The sequence below is a fragment of the Amphibalanus amphitrite genome, unplaced genomic scaffold, assembly GCF_019059575.1.
Source record: "Amphibalanus amphitrite isolate SeventyFive unplaced genomic scaffold, NRLGWU_Aamphi_draft 000600F_arrow, whole genome shotgun sequence".
NCBI lineage: Eukaryota > Metazoa > Arthropoda > Thecostraca > Balanomorpha > Balanidae > Amphibalanus > Amphibalanus amphitrite.
In genome coordinates this window covers 194,461-209,961 of record NW_024882094.1, presented here as the reverse complement: position 1 = coordinate 209,961, position 15,501 = coordinate 194,461, and the positions used below count along the sequence as shown (strand labels likewise).

Below are 15,501 nucleotides of genomic sequence, written 5' to 3'. Positions count from 1 at the left end.
AGGTGATAAGAGGCGGGGATAGATCAGGATCGTCTCGACGGTTAGCTGAAACACAGAGCAGGGAAGTGAGTCGAGAGGACAGGACAAAGTGTAAAGAGAGGTTATACAGTATGCCACCCATCAGACCGGCGGCCGGGCGCGCTAGTGGCAACTCGCGGGTTCACGCGTCAATTAGATGTACCGTGACCACCGTAAACCGCCAGTCAGTTAGGGGAGAGGAAGCGGAAATGACCGGGGCTAAGTGACGAGGCTCTATCACACGGTCATTAGTACGGGATGGGCGTACTGTCGCGGCAGACAAAGCACCCCGCAACACAGCTGAGATTCACCGGGCGGACGGGCTGCGCGCTTACTTGATCGGGCTATAGGTGAGGGAATTACTAACGGGGATGGCAAAGATTGTCATGAATGGCACGACGGGGTACTGGCCCGGGTCTGGCCCAAAAACACACAATACTGACACTCTGTACACAGACACGCAGTAAGTCAGCTACAAACATCCCTGATTGGCTCGACTGTCGTAGATCGAACTGATCTACGGTATGGTTAATATCATACATGTGGGTTCAGACTAGGTTAGTTTCGAGGACTAAGCAGATGACTACGATATCAACTCAAATGCAACGAGCTCCCTTTACAATGATTCGCAAGCACCTGCTGTCTACAAATTCTGAAACAGCAGCAGCAATTATTATACTCGCAAATGCAAATCACGTAAGCTATCAATACACGAACATACCGTAGAGTGTAACTAACACCTCAGCAAGGCGGCACAATATACCTCTGCAAAAACCTTCATGACCGACTGGCGGTTCTAAGCACAACACATTCAGCATTTCAGAAAACTAGCCCAAACTCTTACATCTACACACAAATCAAAATCTAAGGCATCGAATATGAAACCCGTGACGATTATCCGTTGCCATGAAGCACCAGCGAAAGCACAAGGCATGACTTCAAGCATTTGCGCGTCGCACATTCTAATCTCTCACACTGTTCATCTAGCAGTGTTACCACATCCTGCATTCAACTCGTAGCACGAGCCACAGTCTGTAGCACCACACCTGTCAGTTCACGTGGCACGTATTGCACTTCACGTGTTCGTCCATATGCCCCCTGGCGGCACGAAGCACGAGACTTGCCCACGTGACGAGAGTACAGTACCTCTCTACCAGTCTCTACCAGAACCTCCCTGTATTGTTTTGCCACCACAGCAGAGGGTTCTTCCTTGGTATAGTCCGGCACACCCGGCTCGCGTACGAACACACGGGGCTATCGAGAGCTTCCAGGGTTCTACACAGAGCATGTCGTCGGGTGACATAGGGTAAGAGTTCAAACCTGGGGGCAGCTCAGGTGACGAGCGACCACAATTTTCTGACCGTTGTCTCATTAACTTGACACAAGCCCAAGGCTTGATCAAAGAATTTCTCTTCGTCCACTTAAAAAGTCAACACTCCCTCTTCCGTCTTCACTCTTGACCAGTCAAACTACTGGCCTCTTTGATCTCTATCCCTAGCGCATTTCGACTCTCTAGCCTCTAGCCATCTACAAAACACTAGCTCCTAGCACGCAGCTCCGTCCTCTGAAAACTCCACCCATCACCTATCTCTCTATCTGTGGCTCCCTCCCCGGCGTCCCCTAGGCGATGTTACATGCCTGCGGCGAGGCAGCGGCGCTCTCCAGAGCGGCCGTGGCGTCGATGTCGTCCAGGGCCGTCATGGGCCGCGTCAGCAGGTGGTGGACCACGGTGCGGGCCAGGTAGCCGGCGGTGGCGGACGGAGGCAGCTGGAAGAACCCGTCCAGCTCACTGGTCGTGCCGCCCTCGCCGCCGTCCTGTCAGAAGAGGGACGGGAGGGGAGGGGAGGGTCAGAACGCTTAGAGGGGGATGGGTGCCGGATATGCATGCGTGGTTAGGCAGTGCCTTGTCAAAATGGTAACAATGAGTCAGAATGGTCAACAGAGCAAGAAACTATTTAGTGTAATTATGAATAGATGGTCAAGATTCCAGACCCAAAACAGATAGCACGAAAGATGAGCTCCAAGATGGTTTGAGAACAACAAAGTTAATTGGCCTTTAGCATTTAAGGATACAGCTGATGAAAATGTGTTCTTGAGAAATAAGCGAGGTAAGTTTCTTTGGAAAGTTGGAAAGTTGCTCAACACATGAAATGCCTACCAAACACGCATAGCCAAAGTTATCGCTATTGCTAAAAGCAGACGGACGCTACAAGCTTTGTAGTTCGTAGCTTGATTCTCGTAATGCAATGCATTGAAACGAACGCTGGAAAGCGTGGGGTCAAGAGCGTCGTCAGCCCTGAAAAAGCCAGCTTGAGAGATCCCTTAAAAAGCCGACCTGAGATTTATGCCAGCACTGGTCAACGAACAAGCGATCGCCAAAGATCTTGATAGGCATGAGAAGCCACCTCAAAGCATAAGAAGCGCAAAGAACTTAGTCACCAATCACCACTCCATATGGCTTAGTCACAACACACATACAAAAGCCTTTAGGGGCCAACAAGCCCACACAGTTCAGACGAACAAAGCTCATGTGTTCCTCAGACGGAGTGGCAGTGCACTTGACTCACGACTGTACCGTTCGTACCCATGAGTGTGAATGTGTTTCTGATCTACGTGACAATTACAGGGAATGATCACTAGTCACTATACACCACACACAGTGTCCTGACTGTTTTCTCGACAGTAACCGTTCAAGACCTAACCGTCTCTATCGGACACAACTAGCGCATGACCAGCCCAGGTCACCGGTAAGCACGCCCTGCACGCCCCGCACGCCGAGCCCCGTGGGTGCACGCCTCGCGGACCTCTGTTCCGACCGTGCTGTGCCGCCGGGAGCCCGCGTACACGAACCGTCGGCGAAACACGTCAGTTCGGCCGTATGGCAGGGGCAGGTTCACGTCCTGGTAGAGGGCGGTAGACCGGTCGGTAGAACGACCACAGACAGTTATAGGGAGCTGATTGGGGCCGACTGAACCGAGCAAATCGACAGCTCACTATGTGCCCTGGGGTTTAGTGATTTTAGTCGATAAACTGCTCCGACTAACGACTGAAAGGGTTCGACTGTAAGGGTATCTTCTGCAACACACTAGTTTATAACGTAGAACGGTAACATGGAATGAACGAAAACCAACGTACGATTCATGAATGGCCATATTCAAAACCCGAAGAAGCAATTATTGTCTAACTGACAGAAAGACAGCATCCCACCCAGCAGCTCAATTGTCAGTGTCCCGTCTGCGACTCCCCACCTGTCCCACACCACACAGCCAATCTCACGCCTCACCTTGAGGTAGAGCCGGTGCGCCTCGTCGACCATCTGGGAGAGCTCGATGCAGCCGCGGAAACTCAGCTCCGGATTACGCTCCAGGATGGTGGCTATCAGCGCAATCAGCTGTCGAAGGGAGGGAGGGAGGTTATGTTATATTCAGTTGGTCGTCGGGGTTGTATGAAAAAGTAGAGGTCGGGGAGTTGCACGTTTGTGGAAAACGGACTGACAGCGTGCACGGAAAAGCTTATGTAAGAAAGCAAGCGTTGGAGAAAAATAAAAAAGACGTCCTCTACGGTCCCGTTCTTTCTAAAAAAAAAGGTGAACAATGCACGTTAAACGAATTGCAGTGCAATGGAGCTAATCAAACACGAAAACCAATGAGCAGCACAGCTGATACGATACAAGCACTTGAACAAGAGCCCCGAAGCTAACGATAAAACCAGGGCCCAAACAACTCGTCCAGAATCCAGACACATCAACACCGTTTTCTCCTACCCATCTAGGTGACCTCCCTTAAAGTAACCCCACTTGAGCTTACCCAGCCCTCCTCAAGCTAGTCACGCCACACAACATCGACCACCCACCCACCCACCTCTCCTCCCGACCCGACCCTCCCCGCGTCCGCACCTGCACCACGATCTGTCGGAGCTCCGGCTGCGGACACTGGGCCAGCATGTCGTTCACCAGGATAGCGAACCGCAGCTCCCCGACAGTCATGTCGGTGATGGTGGGCGACTGGGGCAGGTGGCGCTGGCCGATCGTCAGGCCGCCGGCCGTGCGGCCCAGGATGAACCACACAGAGCTGTGCAGGTTGCGCGGACTGCGGCCCAGGCAGCCGTCAATCTGACGCTGCTGGCGCGGCGTGATGCTGCCGGAGGAAGAGCGGAGGGAGAGAGTGTTAGGTGGAACGGACACCCACCCCCCCCAACCGTTTTATTGATTGACAATGGACACGTAATAGCCACTCTGCTGTGGAGTGTCTGCTGAAGTGAATACAGAATACACTCAAGGCAATATCACCTGAGTGGTGACTACTTAGGGCGGGCAACTAAGTCTGTGATAATGTCGGCAAGATTAACGCGAAATTCAACATAATCAATGCGGATGATTTCGTTTAGAATCATTCAGCACATTCAGACAAACAACTGCCGTAGCGGGCAATCACCTGAAGTTAAAAAACTTTCTGCCTAGATAGCAGCAGACTAGGCCTAAGCAAGGCAGATACTCATATCAGACGAACGATTACGTGTAACTATCCATGGACAGAATCCCGTAAACTATCCTCACCTGATGTTGCAGGAGTTGCTGTCCAGTGAGAGCACGTTGTAGAGGAGCGCGCGGACCTCGCTGGGCGCCATCTCGGCGATAGGCTGCTCGCGCCCCTCGATCCTGCTGTACAGCTCCATGGCCTGCAGGAACCAGCTGTATAGGGGAGGGGTGGCACACAGTCATAGAATAGCCAGTACAGTATGTACAGTCCGCACTGATCAGGTGCCAGATGGTATCCATTTCAGTGAGATATCATTTTCACTGATTAGCGCGGAGGTTCAATGCCTTGTGGCAAAGGACGTGATGCAATTTGATACTAATTTCTAGCTAATAGCTGCAGCACTCCTTCGCCTTCGTATGGCCATTTTAACACCTCTCGCTGCTTTGATGTGATCCTCACGCTACCCTTCCATCACACCTTCCCCGGTAGCTCACCCGATCCTGATTGTGAGTATGGTCAGTATGGTGAGCAGCTCACCCGATCCCGATGGTCAGTATGGTGAGTAATGAGTATGGTGAGCAGCTCACCCGATCCTGATTGTGAGTATGGTCAGTACGGTGAGCAGCTCACCCGATCCGGGTGGTCAGTATGGTGAGTATGGTGAATCGCTCACCCGATCCTAATGGTCAGTATGGTGAGCAGCTCACCCGATCCTGATGGTCAGTATGCCGGCGAAGAGGTCTGGCCGGGTGAGGATGAGCCGTCCACTGCAGAGGACCAGCTCCTGCTGCAGCACCGCCTGTATCACGTCCAGCGGCCGCACAGAGCCGAAGAACAGCGACTCGATCTCGGCCGGCGTCAGCGGCTTGTCAATCACCACCTCCGGCTGGCCGATCACGCCGATAGCGAACTGAAAGAGCGAGGGAAGGGAGGGTTAGACGGGCAAGAGGTAGCCAGGGGGCTAGAAAAGGGAAAGCGGTACTGGTATGATACCTATGCTAATTGAGAGATTCTGATGCTGTCTCTGACTTCAGTTGTTTAAAAAGAGCAGTTTCAGGGTCTGATGTCAGAGGTCCGCATGGCTCTGAGTCTGTACTGACCTGTTGTCCGGGCAAGAGGATAGCCGTCAGGTAGGGGCTGATGCTGTCTATGGAGTGGTTTCAGAGGTCCGACACTGACCTGTTTCCCGGAGACGAGGATGGCCGTCAGGTAGGGGCTGATGCTGTCTATAGAGTGGTTTCAGAGGTCCGATACTGACCTGTTTTCCGGACACGAGTATGGCCGTCAGGTAGGGGCTGATGCTGTCTATAGAGTGGTTTCAGAGGTCTGAGACTGACCTGTTTCCCGGAGACGAGTATGGCCGTCAGGTAGGGGCAGATGCTGTCTATGGAGTGGTTTTAGAGGTCCGATACTGACCTGTTTTCCGGAGACGAGTATGGCCGTCAGGTAGGGGCTGATGCTGTCCACCACGCGGCCCAGCAGGCTGCTGCAGAAGCGCAGCACTGACCAGCAGCGCAGCGTGCCTGCCTCACTGTTGAGCTGAACGAGTCGCTGGTGCACTGACGGAACGCACGCACGAGAACTGGTGAGCGCAGGAGTACGAGCATAGTGGGACAAATACATCGTCTCGGGTCGCATTTAGAAGACGAAAATAAAGTAGCCCTTCCCCACCCTAAATCAATACAGTCATTATCTGAACAGTTCGCTGGTGAAATGCAATGTTTCGCATCAATATTTATCACGCTGGCTTTGAACAGAGACGCCCGTAGAAACACGACCTCCCCTCGTGCCCTCACCAGTCCCACCCCCCAGTCTCCCCTTTCCTCACCAGTAACACCCTCGAGCTGATAGTCGGGCCCATGCCGGTCGAGCAGCAGTTTGAGGATGTAGCTCCTGCCGCGCAGCGTGCTGATACCCCGCCAGATGTGCTGCAGCTCGTGGTCAGACTTGTGCTGCAGCTCCTGTGACGGAAGACGGGTGTTCGGTCAGTCGGTCACAGAACACAGCTGGTACACGTCACAGGAGTAGCTCATTGGTTACATGTCAAAAACACAGGTAGGGTTCACAGAGGGATGATAGGATTACATTGGGTGGTAACACACCCCCCAGTTGCTTTCCGTTACATTCGGAGTTAGCGTTGTGCACCACATCTAAAGGCGGATGTTCAGTCACGCCTACATCCGTTTATTCGAACGAATGAGGGTAGAAAACAGTAAGCACCAGGTACCCCACTTTACAAACCTGTATGGTGAGCGGTTCAATCTCGCTATGGATGGTCGCTGTAGGATCCTGGTAGGTGCCCCCCCCCCCCGTCAGACCCCGTTAGCTGGTAAGTCCTCCCGGCTCCCACTAACCTGAATGGTGAGCGGCTCCGTCTCATTGTAGATGGTCGCTGTGGGGATGTCGGTGAGGCTCTGGTAGCCCACCGTTTTGTTGGCCAATTCCCGGAACGGCTCCGGCTCCACGCCCCAGTCCTCGGCGGCGTCCATAAAGTCCAGGTGCTCTGAGGGGCAGCGCAGAAAACCGTTGTCAGTGAGGTGACTTACAGTGAGGCGGTCATGGCTATCATCTCTTCTGGCGGGGTCGAACGAGTTTACACAATGTCGGACCTTATTTCTTTTCTAATAGACCTTAGTCGTGACTCTTTGCTAAAGCCATCTTTCTGACACAACAACTAAAAGAAACAACAACAAACAACAAAACGTAACTTTGTGATTGTATGGTCAGATGTTACCGAGAAGGCTAGACACAGTCCACGTTAGCTCTTCGGTCCTCCTCCCGGCACCTCGGTACCGTCCGTCTCCGTGACGTGCCGTCTCACCGGTGCACGATGAGGACATGAGGTTCTGCAGTCGTCCCACGCGCACCTTGACGCCCTCGCAGGAGCCCGTCTTCAGCATGGCCAGCAGGTCCACCATCTTACGGAAGTTGGTGTCCCTGCGCGGAGACGGGCGGCGGATACAGCCGCGTTGTTAGACTCAGTAATATGAGGACTTGAATATTTGCGGAATTCATATTCATCATAACCTTGCACTGTGCAGCTTTAAAACACGTAAGCTCGACTGGTACCGACAAATTTAGTCAGCAGCCCTCATATAATTGGAATTTAAATCCCGATGTAAGACAATTAAGCTCCGTTAAAAGTCATGCGTGTCTCTTATATAAAACCCATCCCCACTTCATGCAGGGTTCCTTCACGTTATCCCACTTTTTGCCGTCATCGTCATCGAATGCATGAAATGGAGACACCAAGTGAAGATTCACGATGTGTTACCTCATGTGCGTCTCCTTCATGATGAGACAGCAGGTGGGCCGACCGGAAAGGCGCCAATAGCGGCCGACGAACTGGATCTCCGACTTGATGTCGTCAATGAGCAGCGCCATATCGTGGTTCAGGTAGAAGTCGGTGCTGTCGAAGATCAGCGGGTAGCAGAGCACCGTCTGGCCAGAGATCCGGTACACCTGGCGGGGGCAGACCAGGGGGCGAATGAGATGTGGAGCTAATGAGGAAACGCATGTGTAAAACTGGGAATAAAATAACTTCTAGTTTGATACACATTCCGATCATCACAGTCTGTTCTCAAGGGCTGTTCACGTCCTGACTGGTCGCCATCCCAATTCTCAACCTTACCTTACTGACGTAAGACCAGAGGCCAATTGGTCTCCGGTACTCGATACTTACCTTGCTGGTGCCGAGAGCTCCAATGGGCCGGGGCGGACGGCCCTCCAGGCCCAGCTTCCAGTTGACGCCCAGGTTACGGTACACCTACAGGAGACCACAAGCACACCGTTAGAGCTCGGCAGATACCGAAATGCAGAGTACTGAGAGAGAATAATGAATTGAAGCTACACATAAGTTGCAAGAAAGCAGTATGGCGGAGTCAAGAGTAATAGACGGGTGAAAGACAGCCCACTCGCGAAATCGCACTACTCTACTCACGTCATATCAAGTGACATAAACCACAGTGCCAACTAAGCCGTAAAATGAATCGCAACGCTTTGTCGAGCGTTGAAAGCTCTGAAAAAAGACCAACCGGTATGACGTGCTGACAATCCCTGACTCCCCAGAGTGCGACTTGCCTGCACGAGCTGTTTCTGGGACCAGATCTGGACGGGCTCGACCTCCTTGGGCGTCTGAGACTGGATGCCGTAGGTGGCCAGCATGGCCTGAAGACGGCGGGACTCGGCGACAAGCACCACCTGAACCACCAGGTCACTGGCCGTGCCCTGAGGGTCAGGTCAGGTCAGGTCTGGTGAGATGATCTCAAGGTCACTGGCCGTGCCCTGGGAGTTAGATCAGGGCGTCAGTGCCAGCTGAACCACCAGGTCACTGGCCGTGCCCTGAGGGTCAGGTCAGGGCGTCAGCACCACCTGAACCACCAGGTCACTGGCCGTGCCCTGTGGGTCAGGTCAGGGCGTCAGTGCCACCTGAACCACCAGGTCACCGGCCGTGCCCTGGGGGTCAGGTCAGGGCGTCAGTGCCACCTGCACCACCAGGTCACCGGCCGTGCCCTGTGGGTCAGGTCAGGGCGTCAGTGCCACCTGAACCACCAGGTCACTGGCAGTGCCCTGGGGGTCAGGTCAGGTCAGGTCAGGTCATCAGTAGGCGGCACCACCAGGTCACTGGCCGTGCCCTGGGGGTCAGGTCAGGTCATCAGTAGGCGGCACCACCAGGTCACTGGCCGTGCCCTGGGGGTCAGGTCAGGACATCAGTACCACCTGAACCACCAGGTCACTGGCCGTGCCCTGAGGGTTAGGTCAGGGCGTCAGTGCCACCTGAACCACCAGGTCACTGGCCGTACCCTGTGGGTCAAGTCAGGTCAGGTCTAGTGAGATGATCTCCAGGTCACTGGCAGTGCCCTGTGGACCAAGTCAGGTCACTTGAAATTAGGTCTCGCATATTCTTACCACCTCCATTGTCAGCATTTGAAAGTAGCAATCAGTACCACCTGCAACACCGAAAATGTCACCAATTTTCCTCGCGTCAAACGTTACATCAAAGCACATCAAATGTTCGTCAGGCTACATCATAGCACCGGATGTATCTTGAAAGTTAGCTTAGGTCAGACCTGGCCACATCAATCAAATATGGCTCGTACATTTCCGGTCACGCCAGAGCGGGTCACATACAGCCGTAGCCATAGGGTCGACAGGCGTGCCCTGGAGCCATTCATGGTACACGGAGCAAACATGCACCACTATAGGTACCCCTAGCACCATTTACAATATAGCAAATGCAGCTTAAAATACTAATCCAGGATAACTTGCACCCATTGTTTAAAAGCGACTCCAGTATGACAAAGATTGCGTCCAGTACACCGATACATCAATATGTACAAACATCAAGGCACCGCACATCGCCACGAGCGAGGCATGATCAACAATCCGCCCTCCAACTGGTAAGTCAGATTTTAGTCACCACACATACACACAGGTTCCGTCCAGCAATCACAGAGCCCTGGTGGACCCTAGTAGCTGAAACAGACTCTTCCGCTAGGTTTCTACAAAGGTACTATCCCGCTAACAAGCCTTGAAACGCACACAACAGCTTTGTCAGTTGCCTTATAAACCAGTGAGCAGGAGGTCTCTAATCGCGAACACACAGACACACGCACGTATAACGCACACGCACACGCAGCCATAGTTTACGCACACACACATACAGACCGGTCTCCATTATCGCACGACAGTCATTGTTGCATAGGTCGCACAGCGCGGGTGAGCCGGGGGTCTGCCAGTCCCTTCCTGCCACTCCTGCCTCCGTCTCAAATACGGCATTACGTCTGCATGCTATCACTACTACCTCCGCAGTCCTGGGCTGAGCCGTCTGCCAATCTATTGCTACTATTCGGGCCAGGCCGGGCGGGATGCCTGAGCGAGGCAAGTCACTACTAGGCCGAGAGGATGGACAGACTGTACAATATCGAGGATGGGTGCCTACAGACGTTTGATGGGTGCCTACAGGCCTCAGATGGGTGCCTAAAGGCGGTAGATGAGTAATTACAGACAGTGGATAGTTGCCTTGGCGGCGGAGATGCCCACAGGCTTGCATGTTCCTGGTTGCTGCGGTAATGGTGCAACAAATCCTCCACTACCATAATTTGTGTGTCAGTCACCAGAGGCGGGGCTCTGAAGCAGGGAGGCGCATGAGTCTCTGTAACGCTAGGACAGCCAGCAGACACCTCGGCTAGACGCGCGCGTAAGCTGACGGTGCGGCAGACACTGGTCTGGGTATCATGCAGAGCGGACGACAGGCGGGCGGGGGGCGCCCCTGCGGGCGTGGGGCGTTACCTCGTTTCGGTTCTGCCGACAGGAGGGTCCTCGCCGGTGTCAAACGGACCACTGACCGGTATGTGGGAGACAGAAAGACAGACAGAGACGGAGCGAATACGGGGAGTCGCGGCGCTGGCCTCGGGGGTTGAAAATCACACACAACGGGGAAAATTGTGGCGTGGCAATAGCGGCGTGTAAACTGTTGACAGCGTGATATACCTGTACTGTAAGCGATTACGTCACTTGGCATATTACTATGTGTACATAAACATTAAACGCTGTAGCTTTTACACAAGAATGCGGCATTACAGGAGCCTTTTTCCACCCGTATTGCACGGTGTGCGCAATGACGAAACTAAGCAAAAAATAGCAATACATCTTATGTCGCTGCAGTAAGCCTTTAGCACACAAAACACAAGCCTTTTTTTACTGATGTATGCGTTTTTCGCAGCAAGTGAATTCCTCAGAAATTTCCACCGGTAATTAGCAGCCTAAAACTCTGAAAAATACTTCAAGCCTAAGGATCCTTATAGCCTTAAACACAAAAGAATCTTTTCAATAATGGTGGTTGCTTAGGAGTACTGATTTGGGAAATGACACAGCAAAACCAACTAATACGGGTTGTGAAACGATAAGTGCAAAGAAAACCAACGCAGTCAACACGATACGAAACCATTCGGTTGTAATGTGAATACACCACACTCAAACCAAAGCTGTGTGTCGATTCTAAAGTAAAAGTGACAAAGAGTTCATTCATGACGGTCTCCAGAAAGAGTGGTTACAACCAAGGCACATTCACCGAGCTCATCAATAACGACTTGTTCGATACCGAACTCATATTTTAAAGACGACCAAACCAACACCAAATCACCCTTCTACACCCATCTGAGGTCGTCTTGAGTGAAATGGTACAGCAACAGACATGCCAGAAAAAAAACTAGCTTGAACTTACCATCAACGACAACAACAGTGTACTACTGTTTGAAGAAACTACTTCTTGAACTACTAAACGGCACTACATCCCACAAAGGAAATGCTTGGTCGAATAACTACACCATGTCCCCGTAGAACCCGAGAGTTTAACGGGAAAACACCAGAGCTCACATTGCGCCCCTTACTCCTGCCGATCTCCGTCACTAAATCAGTCCACCTTACGAGTCCTCCACCTTCAGATCTACTCTCCACCCATCCACCCATCCACCCTCTCCACATTCCACCCGTCCACCCTCTACTCCCCCCGCCCCCACGCACCTGGAACGCCGAGTAGCGCGTGGTGCGGCGCGGCCGGTTGTACGACGGCAGGTACCTCCTGATCAGATCGATCTCATTGATGTGCACCAGTTCCTCGAGCAGCAGCTCCGTCACCACCAGCATGGCCTGGCCCCAGAGGAACAGGTCGCCGGGGCCGCCGACGGCGCTGGCGAACCGCGGCTGGCTGCCCGGCTCGGCCCGCTCGCCGCTCAGGTGCTCCGACGGCACGAAATAGTACTGCGGCAGCGTCGGGTCTGCGGCGCACACAGATAGGGTGGAGACACGGCGCGTGGGGAGGGGGGGGGAGGGAACGGCGGGGAGGGGAGGGAGCATGGGGTGACAGAGAAATGCATAATAGATGTAGAAATTGAGAAAGTACGCTGACCAGTGTTGTTTAAATGTAGCTGGACTGTTGAACGGTTGTATGTAAAATAACGGGATATGGACGAAGACGAATCGACACAAGCACATAATTTCATTTATTAAAATATTATTAGATACTTAAGTAAGGCATTGACTCCCTATCTATCGCGAACCACGCCATCGGCCATATATTCGAAAAGATGACAAAATGAACAGAAAGCCCGGCTAGCTTGAATACTGCAGTATCCACCCAGCATTTATCCGGCATTTGGTGAAACTTAAAAATAATGCGTCTTTAGCATAAAAATATGAGGTTAATATCAGCTTAGCGACACTTCGTCTCTGCAAACAAACGCCGTAATTTTGAAGCCCTGCTGAAATTATTAGCAGGTGGTAAAATCACCTTAGAAGCATACATAAAGCTAGGGATAAGCAATGACGGACACATAGTAAATATGATACTTCTTCCATATAAAGCGCAAACAGGATTATATCCACTGCAATATTCCCGTGCAAAAATGAGTAGAAAAGCGGAATGATCGGTGCAATGTGCATAGCGGAACCGTTTTGAGTAGTGCGCAGATTAGCGTGTGAATGGTCAAAACATGCATGAAATTCGCCAGCGTTTGACGTATAATTTGACTTTTACTTTCCATCTGTTTGCGTGATGGAAAGGTCCATGCAGATCACGGAGCCGTCTTAACCCTCAGTGATCGAAACTTACTGGAAGCCGCTGTAATGGCGGTGAACACAGAGGTCAAGGTCAGATGAAGGTTCACTTCCTAAAAACGGGGAGCATTCCGAGAGCAAACGATGGACGGCATGACAATTCGATGGTTTAAGCAATTCTAAAAACATGCGAGGAGACTGAAGGGGCCAACTGGGGTCTAACTAAGACGAATCCGACAACGTGAATAAGCACAAATTTCAGGGTAAGGTCGCCTAACTACAGGACTGCCAACAACACAGACGTTCACATCGTTACGATCAGACCACCCCTGAAAGAGGGTAAAACTTTCTGCGTTTAGTTATTTTGTGATTAATCAGACAAAGACATGATTTTACTAAATTGGTGTAGAAACGACGCTGTGCATGTCGCATGACTCTAGTGAGTTCTCTAATCTAGTGTTGAAGACCTTCGATCTTCTAATGTACTTGTGCGGCGACACCGTATGGCCTGAACGGCATGACTTCAAAATAATCTACCGCTTCCCATTTCTTTGAGCCAGTGCAGATAAATAACCACCTCAAACGACGAAGCTGTGAAGCAAAGTGCTGCGAATAAAACAATGCGTTATCTTCCAGAAGGGTATTAAAGCGAGACATTTCAATCGTCTTTTTGGTCCAAAATATAGTTCAGCTAGCCACCCTGCCGCGTAAAATCAAACAGCTCACTGTGTTCCACAAACAAAGATAAGCAACGCCCCAAATTAAAATGGCTTATCTGAAGTGCGCCCGCTTATTTGGCTTCATTCCAACAGTTTAGTCTTCAAAGGTCACGACTGCCGAGATTACACCGCTGTTCATTATGGTTACGGAGCGAGCGAAGCGAGCGTAGTCTTTCCTTAGATTAACGGAAATTTCTGAGTATGAGCGGCCGGCCGGCCGGCCGGCCGTGCGGACGCTTTTGCGAGGCTTATATCTCAGCAACCACTTGACCGATTTACACGGGGTAATTTTTGTAGGGTAGCTTCATTCCTTCTACCAAGTATTGGACTATTCCCGATGCATGTGGGTGACCCCTTATGCACGTGCCACGCGCAAAACGAAGAGGTGCCAGTTTTGTAATTGTTGCAATATCTCGGTAACTACTTGGCCGATTGCGTTGAAAGTTGGCATGTAGGTAGGCACCCACTAGGCACTGCATATCCATGTGCCAGAGTTGGGGTGCTGCTGCACGTGCGCACGTGCAGGGGTCGTTTCCAGATCTCGAGAACGGCTGGACCGATGGCGCTCAAATTTGGTACACGGTTAAGGACCAGTTAGTAGGGTGCCGTGCACAAGTCAGTTGGGACCCATTCTGCACGTGCGCACGTGCAGGGTGCCGCTTCCAGATCTCGAGAACGGCTGGGCCGATTGTGCTCAAATTTGGCACATCGCTAGAGACCGGTTAGTAGGGTGCCGTGCACAAGTCAGTTGGAGGTACCCCCTCGAAATTTCGCACGTGCAAGGCTCACCCTCTCGCTCGCTCCGTTAGTCGCCCCAAAAGGCGCTATACTGGTTTTAGAGGAATCCAGAAAAACAATAAAAATAAAATAACTGTGGCGTGAAAAAGAGACATGAGGAGAGACAAGAAAAACGTAAATCGGTGCTTTCAATAGGTGGACAAGCATTCAGGTGATTTTAACCCTCGCCCGTAAACGGCGATCTGCCACCTTCGCCCATGCAGGGGGGGGGGGGGGTTGGTGCGACCCCCCCCCCTTGGCGTTTGAAAACGGAGCGTCGTAGAGCTTAGCGGAAATCACCAACGGATTGCTCTCGCCGAGATCTCGCGATTGGTGGTATATTTTTTGGTCCTAGGTCAACATTTGACCTACTTTTGACCGGTCAAAGGTCAAATTTTCGGAAAAATAGACTTTTTTCAACTTTCCGCGGCGATTGCGGCAAAACGGTGGGAGATATCGACTTGAAACCTTCACTATCGTGTTCCTTGATCAATTCTCTATCGTTTGGTATGTATTTCGTTTCCCTAGCTCTAAAAATGGCGCGTTGGGAGCGCCGGAAGTCGGCAAGGTCACAGTCGGCGGCAGAAATTCGAAAAATCAAAATTTAAATTTTTGAAATCTGATTGTATTTTTGGATTTGGGAGGTCCATTTGCTCCCTATAGAAGCTAATATTGCTGCATATTCCCACTGAGGTGACAAGAATTAGCAAAATAGTGGTTCGGGCGCTTTTCAAAAATAGTACCGGACGCTGTTCCTCTTGTGACGTCATAGCTCCGTGACCTGACCTGACCCGGTCAAGTTTCTTATACCATATGATAGCCAATACTTGCCCCAACATGCATGGGAAGTTTCATCACGATCCATCAACCGATGTCCGTACCACCGGCAGGAAACCTCGGGCGTTGGCACTCAGTTTGTGAAAATCCGGCCGGAGGCTGTTCCCTTTGTGACG

General features: G+C 51.8%; 1 protein-coding gene across 9 annotated transcripts in view; it reads right to left on the bottom strand.

The window, feature by feature from the left end:
• Positions 1–15,501, bottom strand: part of LOC122394573 (probable phosphorylase b kinase regulatory subunit beta) — a 43,139-nt gene that overhangs the window by 663 nt on the left and 26,975 nt on the right. For 4 of the 9 annotated variants that reach the window (XM_043391550.1, XM_043391557.1, XM_043391552.1 and 1 more), the window contains 14 exons: positions 13,108–13,116; positions 12,021–12,274; positions 8,577–8,723; positions 8,179–8,262; positions 7,771–7,958; positions 7,318–7,433; positions 6,851–6,999; positions 6,325–6,457; positions 5,913–6,055; positions 5,204–5,406; positions 4,574–4,708; positions 3,914–4,154; positions 3,302–3,409; positions 1,657–1,833 (listed from right to left, as the gene is read on the bottom strand). In XM_043391550.1, the coding sequence (XP_043247485.1) occupies positions 1,657–1,833; positions 3,302–3,409; positions 3,914–4,154; positions 4,574–4,708; positions 5,204–5,406; positions 5,913–6,055; positions 6,325–6,457; positions 6,851–6,999; positions 7,318–7,433; positions 7,771–7,958; positions 8,179–8,262; positions 8,577–8,723; positions 12,021–12,274; positions 13,108–13,116 (2,087 nt within the window). Of the gene's footprint in view, positions 1–1,656; positions 1,834–2,190; positions 2,919–3,301; positions 3,410–3,913; positions 4,155–4,573; positions 4,709–5,203; positions 5,407–5,912; positions 6,056–6,324; positions 6,458–6,850; positions 7,000–7,317; positions 7,434–7,770; positions 7,959–8,178; positions 8,263–8,576; positions 8,724–12,020; positions 12,275–13,107; positions 13,117–15,501 lie in introns of those variants that run through there. The other 5 variants (XM_043391551.1, XM_043391558.1, XM_043391554.1 and 2 more) reach the window with 2 other exon arrangements.